The sequence below is a fragment of the Zootoca vivipara genome, chromosome 9 (genome assembly GCF_963506605.1).
Source record: "Zootoca vivipara chromosome 9, rZooViv1.1, whole genome shotgun sequence".
Taxonomy (NCBI): domain Eukaryota; kingdom Metazoa; phylum Chordata; class Lepidosauria; order Squamata; family Lacertidae; genus Zootoca; species Zootoca vivipara.
Genome location: NC_083284.1, coordinates 76,805,461 through 76,822,250, shown reverse-complemented (window position 1 = coordinate 76,822,250; position 16,790 = coordinate 76,805,461). Strand labels below are relative to the sequence as shown.

General features: G+C 43.9%; 1 protein-coding gene across 5 annotated transcripts in view; it reads left to right on the top strand.

Annotated features, from left to right (window-relative positions):
- The first annotated feature begins 684 nt into the window (after nucleotides 1–684).
- The window catches only part of SCAPER (S-phase cyclin A associated protein in the ER), a 198,242-nt gene continuing 182,136 nt past the window's right edge, over nucleotides 685–16,790 (top strand). For 2 of the 5 annotated variants that reach the window (XM_035112172.2, XM_035112171.2), the window contains exons 1-5: nucleotides 685–870; nucleotides 5,112–5,187; nucleotides 7,242–7,359; nucleotides 8,218–8,288; nucleotides 13,181–13,375. In XM_035112172.2, coding sequence (XP_034968063.2) covers nucleotides 815–870; nucleotides 5,112–5,187; nucleotides 7,242–7,359; nucleotides 8,218–8,288; nucleotides 13,181–13,375 — 516 coding nt within the window. In that variant the 5' untranslated portion in view covers nucleotides 685–814. Of the gene's footprint in view, nucleotides 871–2,405; nucleotides 2,465–2,966; nucleotides 3,575–5,111; nucleotides 5,188–7,241; nucleotides 7,360–8,217; nucleotides 8,289–13,180; nucleotides 13,376–16,790 lie in introns of those variants that run through there. The other 3 variants (XM_035112173.2, XM_035112174.2, XM_035112175.2) reach the window with 3 other exon arrangements.

Sequence of the window (16,790 nt, the reverse complement as noted above, 5' to 3'; positions counted from 1 at the left end):
TTCCAGGTAAGAGCATTCTGTTAATGGGCAGAGACTAAGGGAACTCGCTCCCACCAGAGGCTGGGTTAGCTGCCAACCTAGATGTCATTAAAAGAGGACTGGCCAAATTCATGGAGGAGGAGACGCCTGCCTGGCCAGGGTGGCTCTGCCTGTGCAGTTGAAGGGCAGCCATGCCTCTGAATGCCCGTGGATGGAGGGAGGGCCTCATCCTGCGGCCGCGGGCTCTTCTGGTGCTCCTCCAGGCAGCACCGCGGAGGTTGCTTCTGCCGTGGCACATCACCCCGTCGAGTAGGCAAGCGCGGGGCCGGCCCAAGACGTTGGCACCGGAGCAGGAGGACCCAGCAGGGCGAGAGGGAAGATCGCCGGCCGGGGGAACAAGGGGGAAGAACGGTCGGCCCCCAGGATCGCAGCCCAGCGGAGGCTTTCCCGCCCGGCGCCACCCGCGAAGCCTTCGCCCGGGTCCCCTGCGGGAGAGTCGGAGCGCTTCTCAGAGGCCGGTAAGCTGCCTGATCCTGCAGCCACGGCGTAGCGCCTACGATCAAATCCTTCTCCCTCGTGCAGCGAGTGGAGGGCGCGCGCGCCTTCAGTCGACGCTGCCGCGCATGCCCGGAAAACCAGCCGCGCACGCTCTGTGAGGGCAGAAGTGAGAAAAGGAAAGCGGGAAAGAACAGTCCGAGGCGGCTTCGGCAGCCTCCACAGAGCACGCGCAGAGCTCGCCGCGCACGCTCAGTCGGCTCCCCTCTAGCCTGGGGGAGGGGCAGGAGCTTGCCCCGCGAGCGCCTTTCGTCGCCGCACCGGCAACCGGCGGGACGAGATGACGTCACAGCGGCGGGACGCACGCAGGCGGAACGGCGCGGCGAGGAGGCGAGTGTAAGTGGCCCCGCGCCGCCGCAGGGGAGGGCGGAGTCGGAGGGGTCGGGAAGCAAGATGGCGGCGCGCCGGTCCCTCTGCCGGGCCGCCCTGGGAGGGCTGCGCCGAGGGGCCTCAGGCAGCTGAGGCCCAGAGGCAGGCAGGCAGGCGGGCGGGCGGGCGGGAGGGAGGGTCTTCTGACAGGTGTCGGAGGAGAACTCCTGCCTTGCCTTCATCGGGGCTGAGGCAGCCCCTGTTCCCTCTCTCCCTTTCAAAAAACTAAGAAGGAGTTGTCGTCGCAGCCAACCCCAACCCCAGAGGCCGGACTCAGGGCCGCTTCCCGGAGAGGCCTTTGAGCCCCTTCCCCTCGGCAAAAGAGGCACAAGCGCAGTTGTCGGTGCCAGGAGAAGAGTTCGCCCTCTGGCACCTTAAACACTAACCGAAGAGCCTTGTGGGCATGGTCTATCCAGTTGTGGACGGTTAAGACATGACAGGCACGCCGTGCTTAGATGAATGCCGGGGGTGCCATAAGCAATGGGGGCATATTTCAGAGGGGCAGCCTTGTTAGTCTGTGGAAGCAAAAATGTCAGAGGAACCATAGGACTTTGCTTCCGCTTGATAGCCATGACATGCCTCCCTAACCCAGTTCCTCCTGCTTTTTTCTATGATCCAGAGTGTATGTGAACAAGCGTTTCATTCACCTTCCCACATTCTGTGATCTTTCATTAAATGGTCACAGCTGAGTGAAAGCCATGCCATTCTTTTTAATAAAAAAGTGTATACACGCTTCCTTTTGTGGTCCATGTATTTGTTCCCTTAATAAACAGTGTTTTCAGAAAGAAACACTCTTGAGGCATTGGTGAAAATGGTAAGGCTTTTGTAAATTTCCTCCAGAAGGGAAACTTGCACTGATAAAAGGTACATCTCCTCCCCCCCCCCCGCCCCGCAGTCCTGCCTGGCAATTTTACTGGAGATTAGAAAAGAGGAATGATGAAGCAACTGGAGGGAGAGTAGGTAACACAGAAAAGTAGCTTATGCCCTATCACCAAACATGTCATCATGGGATTGCATTTCTTACCAGCTGCAGAACAGTATGTTCATCATCCTAGGTACACAAGTATGGAACTGTTCCCTTGCATTACATGTCATCACAACCTCTCCAGCTAAAATGGGGGAAGTGTAATTTGTGAATCGTGATAAATGTGCATTAACTGAAGAAGGAGATTCCAGAGTGATCATTAAAGTGCTTGAAATGGTTGTGTGATTTTTGGACTGATTATTCCAGCGGCCTCTGGTACTTTCAGACTCAGTTGCTGCTCGAGGAAAGATGCTGAAGGTGGTGGTTGAAGCCATGATAACTGAGTTGCTGAGGAATACTGTTCTGCACGTTTCCCTTTCTTAAAAATAAATAAATGCTAATACCTTTGTTGTTATTGAGGCACTGCTGATTCTTCGCACATAAGCAATGCCTACCTGAGGGGGGTGGGGGTGGGAACACACTAAATGTTTTCATTCTATAACTTTATATGTATATATTTTCTTTCTTTCTCCGAAAGTGGCTGCACACTTTATCCGGACTAAAAGTCCCATAATGGACATAGCTTTGCCTTTCATGGTATGAACAGCACTTTTCCTCTTCCTCCTATAGACAGAGTGCTGTGGCACTTAAAAGTTTGTCTTAGTTCATCATGGCATGACTAGGGAGGCATTAGATGTTTTGTTGCACGGCACCCTCCCTCATACATCTTGGTCAGCCCCTGCCCTTGCTCCTTGCATGTTTTTAGCAGTGGTCACAGGCACTGTCTCCTTGCTCCCATGCCTTGTCACTTTCCGCAGCCCAGCCTGCCACATGATGCACCTGCATTGCCACTCTCTCTTCTGTCTCGTCTGGTGGAAGATTATCCTGGGAGGCGCTTCTACAGCTTCCTAGAATGACCAATTCTTTTCAAAGACCCTGGCTAATCTGAGAGTCTGGCAGCATCTTAAGAATGTTAGGAGACCCCTGCTGGATCATACCAGAGGCCCATCTAGTTCAGCATCAAGTTGATTTTTGTAAACCGCTTAGATATTTTATTACAATAAAGCTTAATATTATTATTATTATTATTATTATTATTATTTATTATTATTTGTACCCCGCCCATCCGGCTGGGTTTCCCCAGCCACTCTGGGCAGCTTCCAACAAAGATTAAAATACATTAAGATGTCACACATTAAAAACTTCCTTAAACAGTTATATATAAATGTTGTGAAAGAAAGAAAGATGGACCTGAGGGGAAGACCACTCTCCTTCCTGACTTGTGATTCCCAACAACTGATACCCGGAGGCATGCCACTTCCAATACTGGAGGTAGTACACAGCCATCCTGGGTAGTAGTCATTGATACTGTAGCTTCATCCTCCAGAAATCTGTCTAACCCCATCTTAAAGCCGTCAAAGTTTGTGGCCCACACTTTATCCTGTGGTAGTGATTCCATAGTTTAACTATGTGCTGTGTGGAAAAGGACCAACTGACCTTTTCTCTCAGCTAAAAAGCCCCAGTAGTAACTTTTCCACATAGGGGAGTTGTTCTAGCTCCTTGGTTATTTCTCAGTGCTTTCCAGCTCAACAATATCCTTTTTGAGATGCTGTTTTATTGTAGATTGGCACTGTGATGCTAGTATTGAAGACTGTCGCCGAAAAGAGCCTGAAAGATGATGTGGGTTCTCTAGTGTGGTGCTTTCAGGTAATAGTGCCACCTTAGTATACTGTACCTTTCCACCAGAGGAGAGATAATGGGATAAAGCTGTGACGGCTGCAATCAGTGTGTCAAATTCTGGACATGCTCTCATTCTTGGCTGCCCCCTCCCCTGTGGGCTTCTCCTGCCTCATGTTTGAGCTGCTCCATGGCATGTGCTTTCATGGGCAAAAGCCTGTTTCGTTTGATGCACGTTGTGAATTGAGCAGCTATGTGTCCTCTTCAATTCATTGGAGGAAAAATGAAACAAATTAAGGCCAAATTTGTGTTTGCTTGTATGGTTCAGTCTGTTGCACCAAGTTGAATGATTCAAATATATACCTCCTGAGCAAAATGAGGAGTTTTGTTGCTTTCGTGGAACTAGGATTTAGTGTTTTGCGTTCCATTTCGTTGTGTGTTTTTGCCCCAAGAAAAGTCCAAGATAAAGCAATCTTACTGTTTTGGAGTATGCCAAGGAAATAATGGTAGTCAAAGCAAAACAGCAATTTACATTCGGTGTAGGATTTCTGTACACAACTGCTTATTGCAGTTGCAGTTTTGAAAACCTAAAGTTTTAGCAGCATCCCTGGGCCACGCTGTCCCGTTGTTTTGTTTTAAGTTTTCAGAAATGTAAACTAGCATAAATTAAATTCAACAATAGATCTCTTTGTTGTATCCATTCTGGAATCAACAACAGTCCTTAAGAGAAAAGAGATGGAAATGTTTGGTAAATCCCACTTATTCCAGAAGGGATGATTTAGGCCTAATGTCATGAGGATGGGGGAAATAAAAATAATAAGATGTATCGCAAAATAATGATTATAATAAAGGGTTGAGGTGACTAGTTTGTTTAAGGGTATTGCTAGGTATGTTGTACTCAGCACCACCACAATTGATGATCTTTTCCCACTAGTAGAATTGAAGTTTCTCCTCTTACCTTTCATAAAGATAGCTACCACCTCTTGATTTATCCTTGGTTGTCTATTTGCATATTAGGAGTTTCTTCTGATAAAATCATACAATGCAAGGAGAAATATTTTTTAATCCTGTTCAGTTATAGAAGCAACTAAAATGTAGTGAGAAGAACAGACCCACTGTTCTCAAGACACGACAATATTAATCCTGGTTTAAAGGTGGCTTAGGACAGTGTTATGAACGTAGGACATTGTCATGGATATTTGAAATGTAAGAATTGAAACATGATGCTTATTTGTTTGCAATCTTCTTATATCTGTGCTTTCCCAAGTTGTAGTTTTGTAGTGGTGATTACTCTGGTTGTTAACAAATAAAATGCATCATTCATACATGTTTGTCTCTGTAACAGCAGTGTAGTGCCCCATCTTTGTTAGTCTAATACCATAGTCTTGCTAGCATGGCGGTCAGTGTGACTAGTCTAAGGAATTATCTGCTAGGCCAGCAAACTGTGGTCCACTAGCAGTATAATTGAATTTGGTGCCTGGGTGTAAATGTTAGTTGACTTTGCAACTTCAGAAATTCCTGATGCTTGTGACTTGAATATTAAATGTTTCTCTTTTATATTAAACAGCTATGATGACTTCATGGGGTCAGCAAAAAATGTGATAAATGAACCGGTTGATGCAGAAGACAGTTATAACATGATGGTAAGTTGTATGTCTACTATGGCCGTATTTTAGGATCTTAACTTGTTTGGCTTGTCCCAGTTCACAGTTTAAGTTTCCACATATGTGGGTAGTAGTTACCAGTCTTCCATGAAACTGGAAGGTGGTGGACTGTCCTTCAGTGAAGGTTTTTAAGCAGAGGTTGGATGGCCTTCTACCAGGAATTATTTAGTTGTGATTCCTGCATTGAAGTGGGTTGGACTAGATGACTCTTGAGGTGCAGTGGTTCGTTGGGAGCCAGCAGTTGCACTACACTAACCTATTTGTGCCTATTTTGCTTTCACAACCAAATATAATGTTCTTTCTTTGGGCAACAAAGATGCCTGGTGTTTAGAGTACTGTCAAATTATTACAGTGCTCTCCTTCTGGGGGAGAAATATTGGATGGAGGTGGTTCAGTTCATATTAAGAAACTTGAGAAGCATATCGAAAATGTGCAGAATTGTGAATCGTGACAGTTCCACTGTTTGCAAACATTTGGGAAAGCAAAACATTGCGAAATAAGCAGCTCATAGATGCCTGTTTGAGTTCTTCTACATGACACTAGATGGCACACTGTGGCTTTGAAATCAAGACACTAGAAAATGATTGGAGGTGAAATACAATATAAAAATTATCAACATAGCACTGTATGTCCTCTTCGTATTCTGCATTTCACTCCATCCATTATTGCTTGGAAAAGTCTCTTGCTGAAGGGGTTTATATGTGCAACTGCTTCATTACACGTATCTGAATGTATTTGCTTGAGCCTTAATTATTAACTTGTTAAATAACTGGAACAGTTTTCAGATACCATCGAAAAATGGCCGCTGGATAGCTATAAAGGCCCTCTTTGATTGCTTTCTAGACTGATACTAGGTTTTCAGTATGAAGTTTTTGGAAAAGAAGAGAAAACATTGCATTCTTATTTATTTCTTAAAGATCATTTCTGGTGACTTTCCAGATATTAGACTATAGCTCTCATAGCTTCTCTGGCCATTGGCTATGCTGGCTGGAACTGATTCGAATTGGAGTCTAGTAACATCTTGTAGGCCACAGGTTAGCCACCCATTGTAGATCTTTTAAGGTTGTGGATGATGTATAAAATCTATCATCCATCCATCTATCTATCTATATATATATAAAAATGTAAAAGGTCCATGTTTGTGCTTTATGGCCTTTCTCCACAACCGTTTGACTGATTGCGTTGAAATTTCACATGCAAATATCCGAGGGTTTGCATACCATTTGCGTAGACAGATGTCACACCTACGGCAGGTAAAACCCACTGTTTCCGAACACAAAACCCAGACAGCCAGGGATGCTGGGGGCACAGGAGAGGCACAACAGCGGCCTCTAGTACACTGGTACTGCAGGTAGGAAATCTTCCCTTTCCACAACATCTTGGCTCGGCTTTGCAGACTAGGCCAAGTAGAGGTGGGGGCTCTCCTGGGTGGGGGATGGGGGGAGAAGGGGGCGGGAAAGGCCATGGCTCAGGACAGGGTGGGGCCAATCACAGGGATGAGCCACAGCAACGCGTGGCTGGGCCACCTAGTAACAGTTATATAAACCTTTTGTGTGTGGTTTTGTTATTGATTAGAAAAAATATATTAGTGACCAAAGACTTAAGAGATGGTTCAGAAGTAACAGTAAACTATGATTTGCCAATGGCTGCTAAATCAGGTTATAAAATAATGCTTTAAAGCTACCGTAATTTGCAAACCCCAGTTTGGGCACATTGTGGTTTTTGATAAAGTGTCTCAGCTGACAAACCATGCCTTGGGACATTGCTCAGCCCATGGAGGGTGCAGTTTAGGTTTAGGATGGCATCTAGGTATTCTTAGGGAGGGCATATACCATATTTTTCTTGTACAGCTGGAACATGAATCAACACTTGGATAAAGGAAGGTTATCTCAAACCATGGTTTAGCATTGAATTGGAACCAACCCAATCCAATGTCTGCAATCCTATGCCCTTTAGAGTAATCCTCATTGAACAAGGTATAGTATGGATAGGATTATTGTGCTGTTAGTGAAACAATTTCCCTCTCTTTTCAGGCTTCCTTCCAGCGTTCAAATAGTCATGACAAGGTCAGAAAAATTGTGGCTGAAGAGGGTCGAACAGCAAGGAACCTAATTGCATGGAGTGTGCCCTTGGAAAGCAAAGAGGATGATGGTATGCATTAACCATGGATCATATTTATGTTCAGCAAATAATTATGCCAGTGAAACAGATTGGCATTCTGTTCAGGACAGGCAAAGGAAAGTTCAGATGTGGTGTACTTTAACTTAATGGAATTTGCCATCACATGATTTAGTTGTGGTCACTGTTTTAGATGGCTTAAAGGGGGATTAGATAAAGTCATGGAGGAAAAGTCTATCAACGGCTGTATACTATTTCCATGTTCAGAGGTCGTAAGCCTCTGGACACCAGTTGCTGGGCATGGCAGGCAACAGCAGGAGAAGATGGTTGCCACATTCACGTCTTGCTTCTGATGTATCTGGAGAGTGGCCACTGTCACACAGGATGATAATGGACTAGACCAGTGGTTCCCAATTAGCTAAATACTGCAGCCCCTGTGTTTCACAAAAGCCAAGCCATGGACCCCCTACTTTTGAAAATGTTTATATATCTATGGTGGTTTAGGTTATGTGAATGGTGCCATGGACTGCCTGGGTGGGTTATGCAGATCCTCTTGGGTCCACCAGTTGGAAACCACTGAACTAGATGGACCTTTGGTTTGTACTACATTCTTATTATGCCTGTCAGCCCCCCCCCCCAAAAATAAGGCATGCAGCTAGAACTATAAAATCAAGAAAAGGTTGAGCACCAGTAAAACCGTCTACCCCCAAATTAGTGCTCTAATTATGGAGTGGAGTGTTCTCCTTGACATCTGACATGTCTTACGTAGTTGCCATTTTTACAGAGTGTGATTAAAAAGTCGAGCAACATCTGGAGGACCACAGGTTTACCATATCCCATGTAAGCATTGCGGGGTTATTTCTTGTTTCAAATCCTGTTTTCTCTTCACAGGAAAACCAAAATGGCAAGTAGGAGGGAAATCCAAGAGAACAACTCAGGGAACTCATAAAACTACTAAACAGGTACATGCAAGTTTTCTTATTGGGTTGCTTTTCATACCACACCAGAAAAACTAATATGCTTCATTTTGAATGTTTTGTTCAACTGTACTGGAGATAAAATATATCTTAAGCCATTCCATCCTTCCATAGAGCAGTTTTATTTCAGTGTTTGGTTTGCTGGCATTGTGTCTGGAAAATATGCCAATTTTTTAAGCTCTATGGATCTGCATGCAGCCTCTTCACATGAGCCATCAGACAAACCAGGGCGGGGTTTAAATAATTTTTTTGTTATTGATATTCCATTTTACCCAAACCAGAAAGGTGTGGAACAAGAAAGTATATTAAGCAATGTGTCATAGTGGTTAGAGTGTTGGACTAGGACAGGCATAGGCAACCTTTGGCTCCCAGATGTTTTGGAACTACAACTCCCATGATCCCTGACCACTGGCCCTGTTAGCTAGGGATCATGGGAGTCGTAGTTCCAAAACATCTGGGAGCCAAAGGTTGCCTATGCCTGGACTAGGACCTGGAAGACCAGGGTTCAAATTCCCACTTGGCCTTACTAGGGGACCCTAGGATAGTCACTGCCTCTCAGTCTCACTGAGATTAAAGGAGGAGGGAGAGAACCATATAGTCCACCTTGAGATAAATGAAATAAATAATAAAATCATGTTACCTGAGGTATTGGATAATATTTAATCATGTGACCTGCCTTCACAGTCTGAAGCAATACACAGGATTGTTGTTTCATCTGTCATTTGTGAGAAAGTCATTTCTGTGAAATAATGATCACTGAGTGCCTAGTGTTCTCTTGATTCTACTATGCTTACTTTGTGAAATTACAGATGTTCTCCTTGGGTGGGGAAAAGAGGCATGCGTCAACGATCATCTTGAAACCCAACCCCTTAGGGCCAGTGTGGTATACGGGTTAAGAGCGGTAGACTCGTAATCTGGGGAACCGGGTTTGCGTCTTGGCTCCTCCACATGCAGCTGTAGGGTGACCTTGGGCTAGTGACACTTCTCTGAAGTCTCTCACCCCCACTCACCTCACAGAGTATTTGTTGTGGGGGAGGAAGGGAAAGGAGAAAGTTAGCCACTTTGAGACTCCTTAGGGTAGTGATAAAGTGGGGTATGGTATAAAATCCAAACTCTTCTTCTTAATTTTCTAAAAATAGTTTTTAGCACCTGCCATGCTAAGTGTTCTCTGTGTTCCTTATCTCCCTTTTATTCTTCCCTTAATCCTATGTGGTGGGTTTGTGCCAGCTGAGCAACTGCTCAAGGCTTACAGAGACAAGTGTCTCCTGGGATGCCAACCAGGGAGCAGGCCTCAGGCTCAAGGCTGCCTCCAGTAACAACTCTTCTCTCATCATCGTCTAAGATCTTGGGGTTTGGAGGCGATACCTCCTGGTTGACCTGGTTAGCCTTGAGGCTAGTTTTTCAGCAGTTCCTAAGTGGGACCCAGGTGGCGCTGTGGTTAAACCACTGAGCCTAGGGCTTGCTGATCAGAAGGTTGGCGGTTCGAATCCCTGTGACGGGGTGAGCTCCTGTTGCTTCGTCCCAGCTCCTGCCAACCTAGCAGTTCGAAAGCACGTCAAAATGCAAGTAGATAAATAGGAACCGCTACAGCGGGAAGGTAAACGGCGTTTCCATGTGCTGCTCTGGTTTGCCAGAAGCGGCTTTGTCATGCTGGCCACATGACCTGGAAGCTATACGCCGGCTCCCTCGGCCAATAATGTGAGATGAGCGCGCAACCCCAGAGTCGGTCACGACTGGACCTAATGGTCAGGGGTCCCTTTACCTTTACCTAAGTGATAGACTTGGGCGATGAGGAGCTTTGCATCACAGAAGGTGGAATCAGCAACCCAGATAAGTCATGTCCTACCCACAAACATTGTTTTTAGTGCAGGTGTATGTTAATGGCCCATAGGCAGTCATTGTGAATGCACATTGTCATAGCTGCTAAAGCCAATTGTTGGATTTAAACACTTGTCACCAGTCAAAGTAGGTTATCAGCCTCTTCCTTGTGAGCCTTTTCAAGCTGACCTTGGAAGTGAAATGCCACCAGTTGGTACAGTGTTTCCTTCTAAAAACTTATTATCATGACTGGCTAATGGTAAACTGTGATGAATTTAGACAAACATTTCGGGAGTGACTCATACTGGGGGATTTAAAATGAACTTTTCCTTACCCTCCCAGCCCCCAGTTCTGCATTTAATCTTGTCTGCAGTCCCACTTACTACCGGGTAGCTGGTAGAAGCCTGCTTGATATGAACACATGAAAGAAACCGAAGATATTGTCTCCAACCCCAAATTTTGCAAGTCTTTGATAACTTCCTGGAGTTGGGACATGTCTCCTGTCTGTGCATCTCAGTTGCCACATGTGTTGGTCAGATCCTTTGTATGTGTAATGTATGGTATGGTGAGTGTAATGTAGCTAACCAAGTGGGGTAGTTATACGTGGCCATGGCCCCATTTTTCATTTTAAAGAAAAAGGTGGTATTGATAGTTAAAATGATGAAAACAAAGTGTTGTATTTGTCTAACTCCTACTCAGAGTAGACACATTGAAATTAATGAACCTAAATTGTTTGTCTCCAACTTTTATTTTAGGACAGGCACTTTATCTGATGATTACTAAGTGAAGTTTTAATTTTATTTTCCATATTGTAAAAATATCAAGAACATACAGATTGCATTTATTTTGCTGACAATCTGTAGCCTGAGCTTTAAGGGTTTATTTTGCTGGTCTGGTTTCCCACAGGCTTCTTTTAAAAAATAAAAAGAAAGAAAGAGAAAATCCATAAGTATAGCCACATTTCATTTCAATTCTGTTTTTGTACCAGGTATGCTAAAATATTGCTGAAGAGCGAACAAGAAATAGATTTTAGATGCTCAGCAAATAGAAAATTCTTCTGGGCAGAGCAAGTGGAGGGTGAAACTAACATCCAGACGTGATGAATGTCTGTCTCACTCTCTGGGGGAGACAGCAAATTACACTGATATTTCAAACCGCCTGGAGATTAAAAAGGGCAACACTAACACAAATACCCAACTGTTCCACTTCAATAATGAGGCTTTATGAAACACAAAATGGAGAAGCATAGATGTAAAATGATAGTCAGATATCACTAATGGAAACTTAATACTTTCTCTCTTGGGGCTGTTCGGTCACTTTGACACCAGAGCTGACTGGCAAAGGCAAGATTAATTTCCATAGGTTTTATATTAAAAGCAACAACTCTTATATAGTTCATTTAAAGGTATTTCACAGAGCAGTCCTAATGCATTCATGCCCAGAAGCAAGTCCCACTCTGCTCAATAGGATTAGTCCCTTAGTAAGTGTGTTTAGGATTGCAGCCCAGACAATATACATCAGTGGTTTTCTACGTTTTTGAGTCCACCGCTCCCTTGACCAGCCACTTTATTTCTATGGCTCCCTTGTGGGTTCCAGCTCATCGTGGGGTTTTGTTACAGGATGTGCGTAAGTGGAGATTCCCCCGCCCCGCCCCGCTCCGCCCCGCCCCACCCCGTTCTGCCCCTGCCAGCTCCCCAAATGTTCCTCAGAGAGAAAGAGAAATGATACAGGAAGACATGGGCTGAACGTGAATGAAAGGACAGCCCCCTAGGGCTCCCCTGAACATTCCTTAAGTATCCCCAGGGTGCCCTGGTGTGCTGGTTGACCACCAATGCTGTTAACCTACTCTGCAGGACAGGGATGGGAAACCAATGGCCAGGGATGGTGAAAGTTGTTGTCTAGCAGCACCTGGAGGAAGAGAGCTTCTCCATCCCTATTTTAGGAGCAGCTTGGGTGGCCAGCAAACATGGAAGAAGGAATGTTAGCCAAAGAATGGAGGAGAGTGTCTCCTGTGCTGCCCTGGATTCCTAGGCTGTTCTTGTAGATACTACAGCAAAATGCTTGGCAGAGGGCTTTTTTGTGGGAGTGGATGGGAAGCTGCTTGCGCATGTCTAGGAGAGGGCACATTATACAACAAGAGAACTGAACATGCCTCATAGGTATATATTGAATTCTCTAGCTAGAGTCATTAAAGAGTATTACTGTAATTCTATTGAATAATATGTGTGTAAGTGCTTTGTAGATTCTACCTGTGAATGTTAATTTTTGCCATTAACACAATGTCTATGAGAACCAACTAAAAAGTTCCTTCACTGTGCTTGATATGCTCCTTCTTTCTGTCCCATGAGTGTGGCTCAGTGGGTAACCTCCTGCTTTGATCAAACTGTACTTTGCTGCTTTGCTCAAATCGGCAACCTATGATCTGAGTGAGCCCTCCAAACTAAGATTGTAAAGCACAATTTACTCCTGGTGTGTTTTTTAAAATTGTTTTTATGGAAGATTTTCTTGGGTTATAAAAGTGCAAACATCACCTCTGTTTTCAGATCACAGAGTTCTTTTTACAGATCATTTATATTTGATATGAGACTTTGATGCTGTATACAGTATAAGGGGGGAAGAGAGGTAGGGGAAGAGAAGAGGGTAATTTGCTCCTAGTTGATCAAGCCAAAAAGTTATGTGATCTAGGGAGTGCATGAGCATAGGGTTTCCTCCCCATCCTTCAAACCCTTGAGTCCCCCCATTTGTTGTTGGATTCCAGGCCCTCCCACCACAGACATTATAGCCAATGGTCGGGCTAAACATTTTGTGAATCTTTGTACTTTTGTCCATTTACTATATTTATTGTTCCCGATTTGAACTATAAAATGGTGATTTTCTTGAGTCAAAATGAGAGTACCCCTAAACATTTTTAAGGGAAAAAAGCACTGATTCTATTTGGATACTTTCAGTGCTTTGTTTTAAAAGTGTTTGGGCTAAAGCAAAATGCATGTCCTGTGAATCGCCAACTGTTGGCCACACTTGCTGGATTTTGCATTTCAAGCTGTGCCCCTCCTTTGCAGAGCACCACATCAGACTGCAAAATAACATCAGCAGCTGGAGAAAAAAACTTTGATAAAAGCCCGACTAAAACAAGACAGCCTCGGAAAGTGGATCTGCGAGCACGATACTGGGCCTTCCTTTTTGACAACTTAAGACGTGCAGTTGATGAAATCTATGTCACCTGTGAATCAGATCAGAGTGTAGTAGAATGCAAGGTAAGCTCTTCTGGTAGTGCAGCACATGCCTGGATGATGCTTGGTTGTTACTTGTAATCCTCAAAGTACTGCAGGACTCTTGAATCTTGTGGCTCTGTTCTTTATGGGTAGGCAGATATACTGTGGTCTAAGCTTTCATAGACTAGAGCCCACATTGTCGTCTGCCACTCCAGACTTTAGGTTCTGAACGCTTATGTGCTACAAAACATTCAGACTTCCATTGGGGTTGGGATCTGTGGTGAAACCACTGCCCCATCCACGGCCTTGCTGGTGAGCTGTGGCCAGAGTTGAGGGTGTGATTGGAGTGGCTTTTTCTATTTTTGTGTTCCTTTGGCCCCCAAAATTGTATTTCCCCTTGACAGCATTGAGAGGAAAATTAAATCATTGACTCCAGGGCCTGTTTGTAGATCCATAGCCTCCCTGGACCCACTGCATTCAGGGCAGCACCAGTGGGTCAGTGGCAGCAGCTCTAATGTCCACAGCCACATTTGGGAAGGCCTGTGGCTGCAGACCTTCTTCTCAGCACACTGAGAGGGAGCTTGATCAGCTGCAATGTATTTTTATATGGTTCTGTTGGGTGGTTTCATGGTCTCCTGCTGTCTTTTGCAGTAAGTTTTCAATGGAGTGGATGATAGTGGTTGAAAGGGAGATGTTGGAGCAATTGGGTGGATGGCGTGTTTGTGTGTAAGGTGGACTTGTTAGTGGGGGCGGGGTCAGAGCAACGTATTGTAAATCAGGGTCTGCTTGGGCAAGAAGGGAGGATGAGATGGAAGGGATCCCTGACTCTGAAAAACTTTTCAAAATGTTCAGTGTTTTTTCTTTTCAGAAAAGTTTGTTGCTTTATTTGGTATTACAGGTTTTTGGTTTGATTGTTTTTCTATAGTATATGTTATTTTTGTAAATTGCTTAAAAACTGAAATGAAATAACAAATCTGCAGGGTCTACATGAACCTTTAACATTCATGAGAGCTTAGGATAGTTTCCTTATTCTTTAAGTTGCCTTTGGATTCCAGTTTGCTCTTTGTATCGACTGTAACATGCTAAGTTAACGAACCCTTTGAGCAAACCCTCTGAAGAAGTGTGCATGCACACGAAAGCTCATACCAAAATAAAAACTTAGTTGGTCTTTAAGGTGCTACTGAAGGAATTTTTTTATTTTACTTCGACCCAGACCAACACGGCTACCTACCTGTAACCTTTGAGCAATTGTCATTTTTTAAATTGGCTGTTTAAAACTCTCTAATCTTGTTTGTTTGCAGAAGATTAATCATTATTTTATTTTATTTATACCCTGTATGGTCAAAACTGCTTTAAAAACAAGAATATTATAGCAGTGTAAACCACTGAAATCCAATTAAACCAGAAGCTCTCAAAACAGAGGAAGCTGTAAAATAAGAAATCTTCTTGTTGTTGTTGTTTAGTCATTTAGTCGTGTCCGACTCTTCGTGACCCCACGGACCAGAGCACGCCAGGCACTCCTGTCTTGCACTGCCTCCCGCAGTTTGATCAGGCTCATGTTGGTGGCTTTGAGAACACTGTCCAACCATCTCGTCCTCTGTCGTTCCCTTCTCCTTGTGCCCTCAATCTTTCCCAACATCAGGGTCTTTTCCAGGGAGTCTTCTCTTCCCATGAGGTGGCCAAAGTATTGGAGCCTCAGCTTCAGGATCTGTCCTTCCAGTGAGTACTCAGGGCTGATTTCCTTCAGAATGGATATGTTTGATCTTCTTGCAGTCCATGGGACTCTCAAGAGTCTCCTCCAGCACCATAATTCAAAAGCATTAATTCTTCGGCGATCAGCCTTCTTTATGGTCCAGCTCTCACTTCCATACATCACTACTGGGAAAACCATAGCTTTAACTATACGGACCTTTGTAGGCAAGGTGATGTCTCTGCTTTTTAAGATGCTGTCTAGGTTTGTCATTGCTTTTCTCCCAAGAAGCAGGCGTCTTTTAATTTCGTGACTGCTGTCACCATCTGCAGTGATCAAGGAGCCCAAGAAAGTAAAATCTCTCACTGCCTCCATTTCTTCCCCTTCTATTTGCCAGGAGGTGATGGGACCAGTGGCCATGATCTTGGTTTTTTTGATGTTGAGCTTCAGACCATATTTTGCGCTCTCCTCTTTCACCCTCATTGAAAGGTTCTTTAATTCCTCCTCACTTTCTGCCATCAAGGTTGTGTCATCTGCATATCTGAGGTTGTTGATATTTCTTCCGGCAATCTTGATTCCGGCTTGGGATTCATCTAGTTCAGCCTTTCGCATGATGAATTCTGCATATAAGTTAAATAAGCAGGGAGACAATATACAACCTTGTAGAATTTTAAGCATAACCTTGCTAGCGTGTGAAATGAGCGCAATTGTGCAGTAGTTGGAGCATTATTTGGCACTGCCCTTCTTTGGGATTGGGATGTAGACTGATCTTCTCCAATCCTCTGACCACTGCTGAGTTTTCCAAACTTGCTGGCATATTGGGTGTAGCACCTTAACAGCATCATCTTTTAAAATTTTAAATAGTTCAGCTGGAATATCATCACTTCCACTGGCCTTGTTATTAGCAGTGCTTTCTAAGGCCCATTTGACTTCACTCTCCAGGATGTATGGCACAAGAAATCTTAAAGGGCTCTAATTAAAGAATAACTCTGAAATAAATTATTCATCAAACAATATTTAATATTTATGTGATTCCCCCATTGCAGTGATATTAACACACAGTAGACTGTATATGAATATATTGTAATTGATTTACCTGCAAGTCCCCCAATACCTGTACAGTATTTCGGTAATCAATCCTGTAGGTGGCACTATTGAGATTCAGCCTGAATTCACATTCTTTCGTTTCCTGTTTAATATCTTAATTACACATTGTTCCCTTTCTCCAGAGATAGCTATCGCTCCTCTCATTGACTTGCTGGTGGTAATTATGGAAGATTGATGGCTCAGTATAAACAGTGTCTGGGTGGGTCGCAGTCATAAGTTGGCTTTCCCCATATAATTTTAGATGGAAAACAGACACATGACCCAGTGTATTTTTCGCCAGCTCAACTGAAAGGAAGCTGGCTTCCTTCTTTATAACATCAAATTTACTCCTTGGAGTTTTACAATAAGTAAAACAATTTGAATATATACATACACACACACCCAAGAAATACATGGCAAGCAAGAGAGAGAAGTTTAACATTATGAAACTGTTGAGGGTATCCAAATTACTTTCCTATGAACTTTGATTGAAAATATTCATCACATCCTGGAAACCATTATTATTGCTAGCCCATGACATGTAAAGAGAACTTTCATCTGGTCATGAATATTTTGTTTTCTGCTGAAACAAAATATGACCAAATTGACTCTAGGTTTAGTGCACTGACTCTAGGTTTAGAGCTGGAAAAAAGCAAATTCTGAAACCAAACAGTGGCTTGA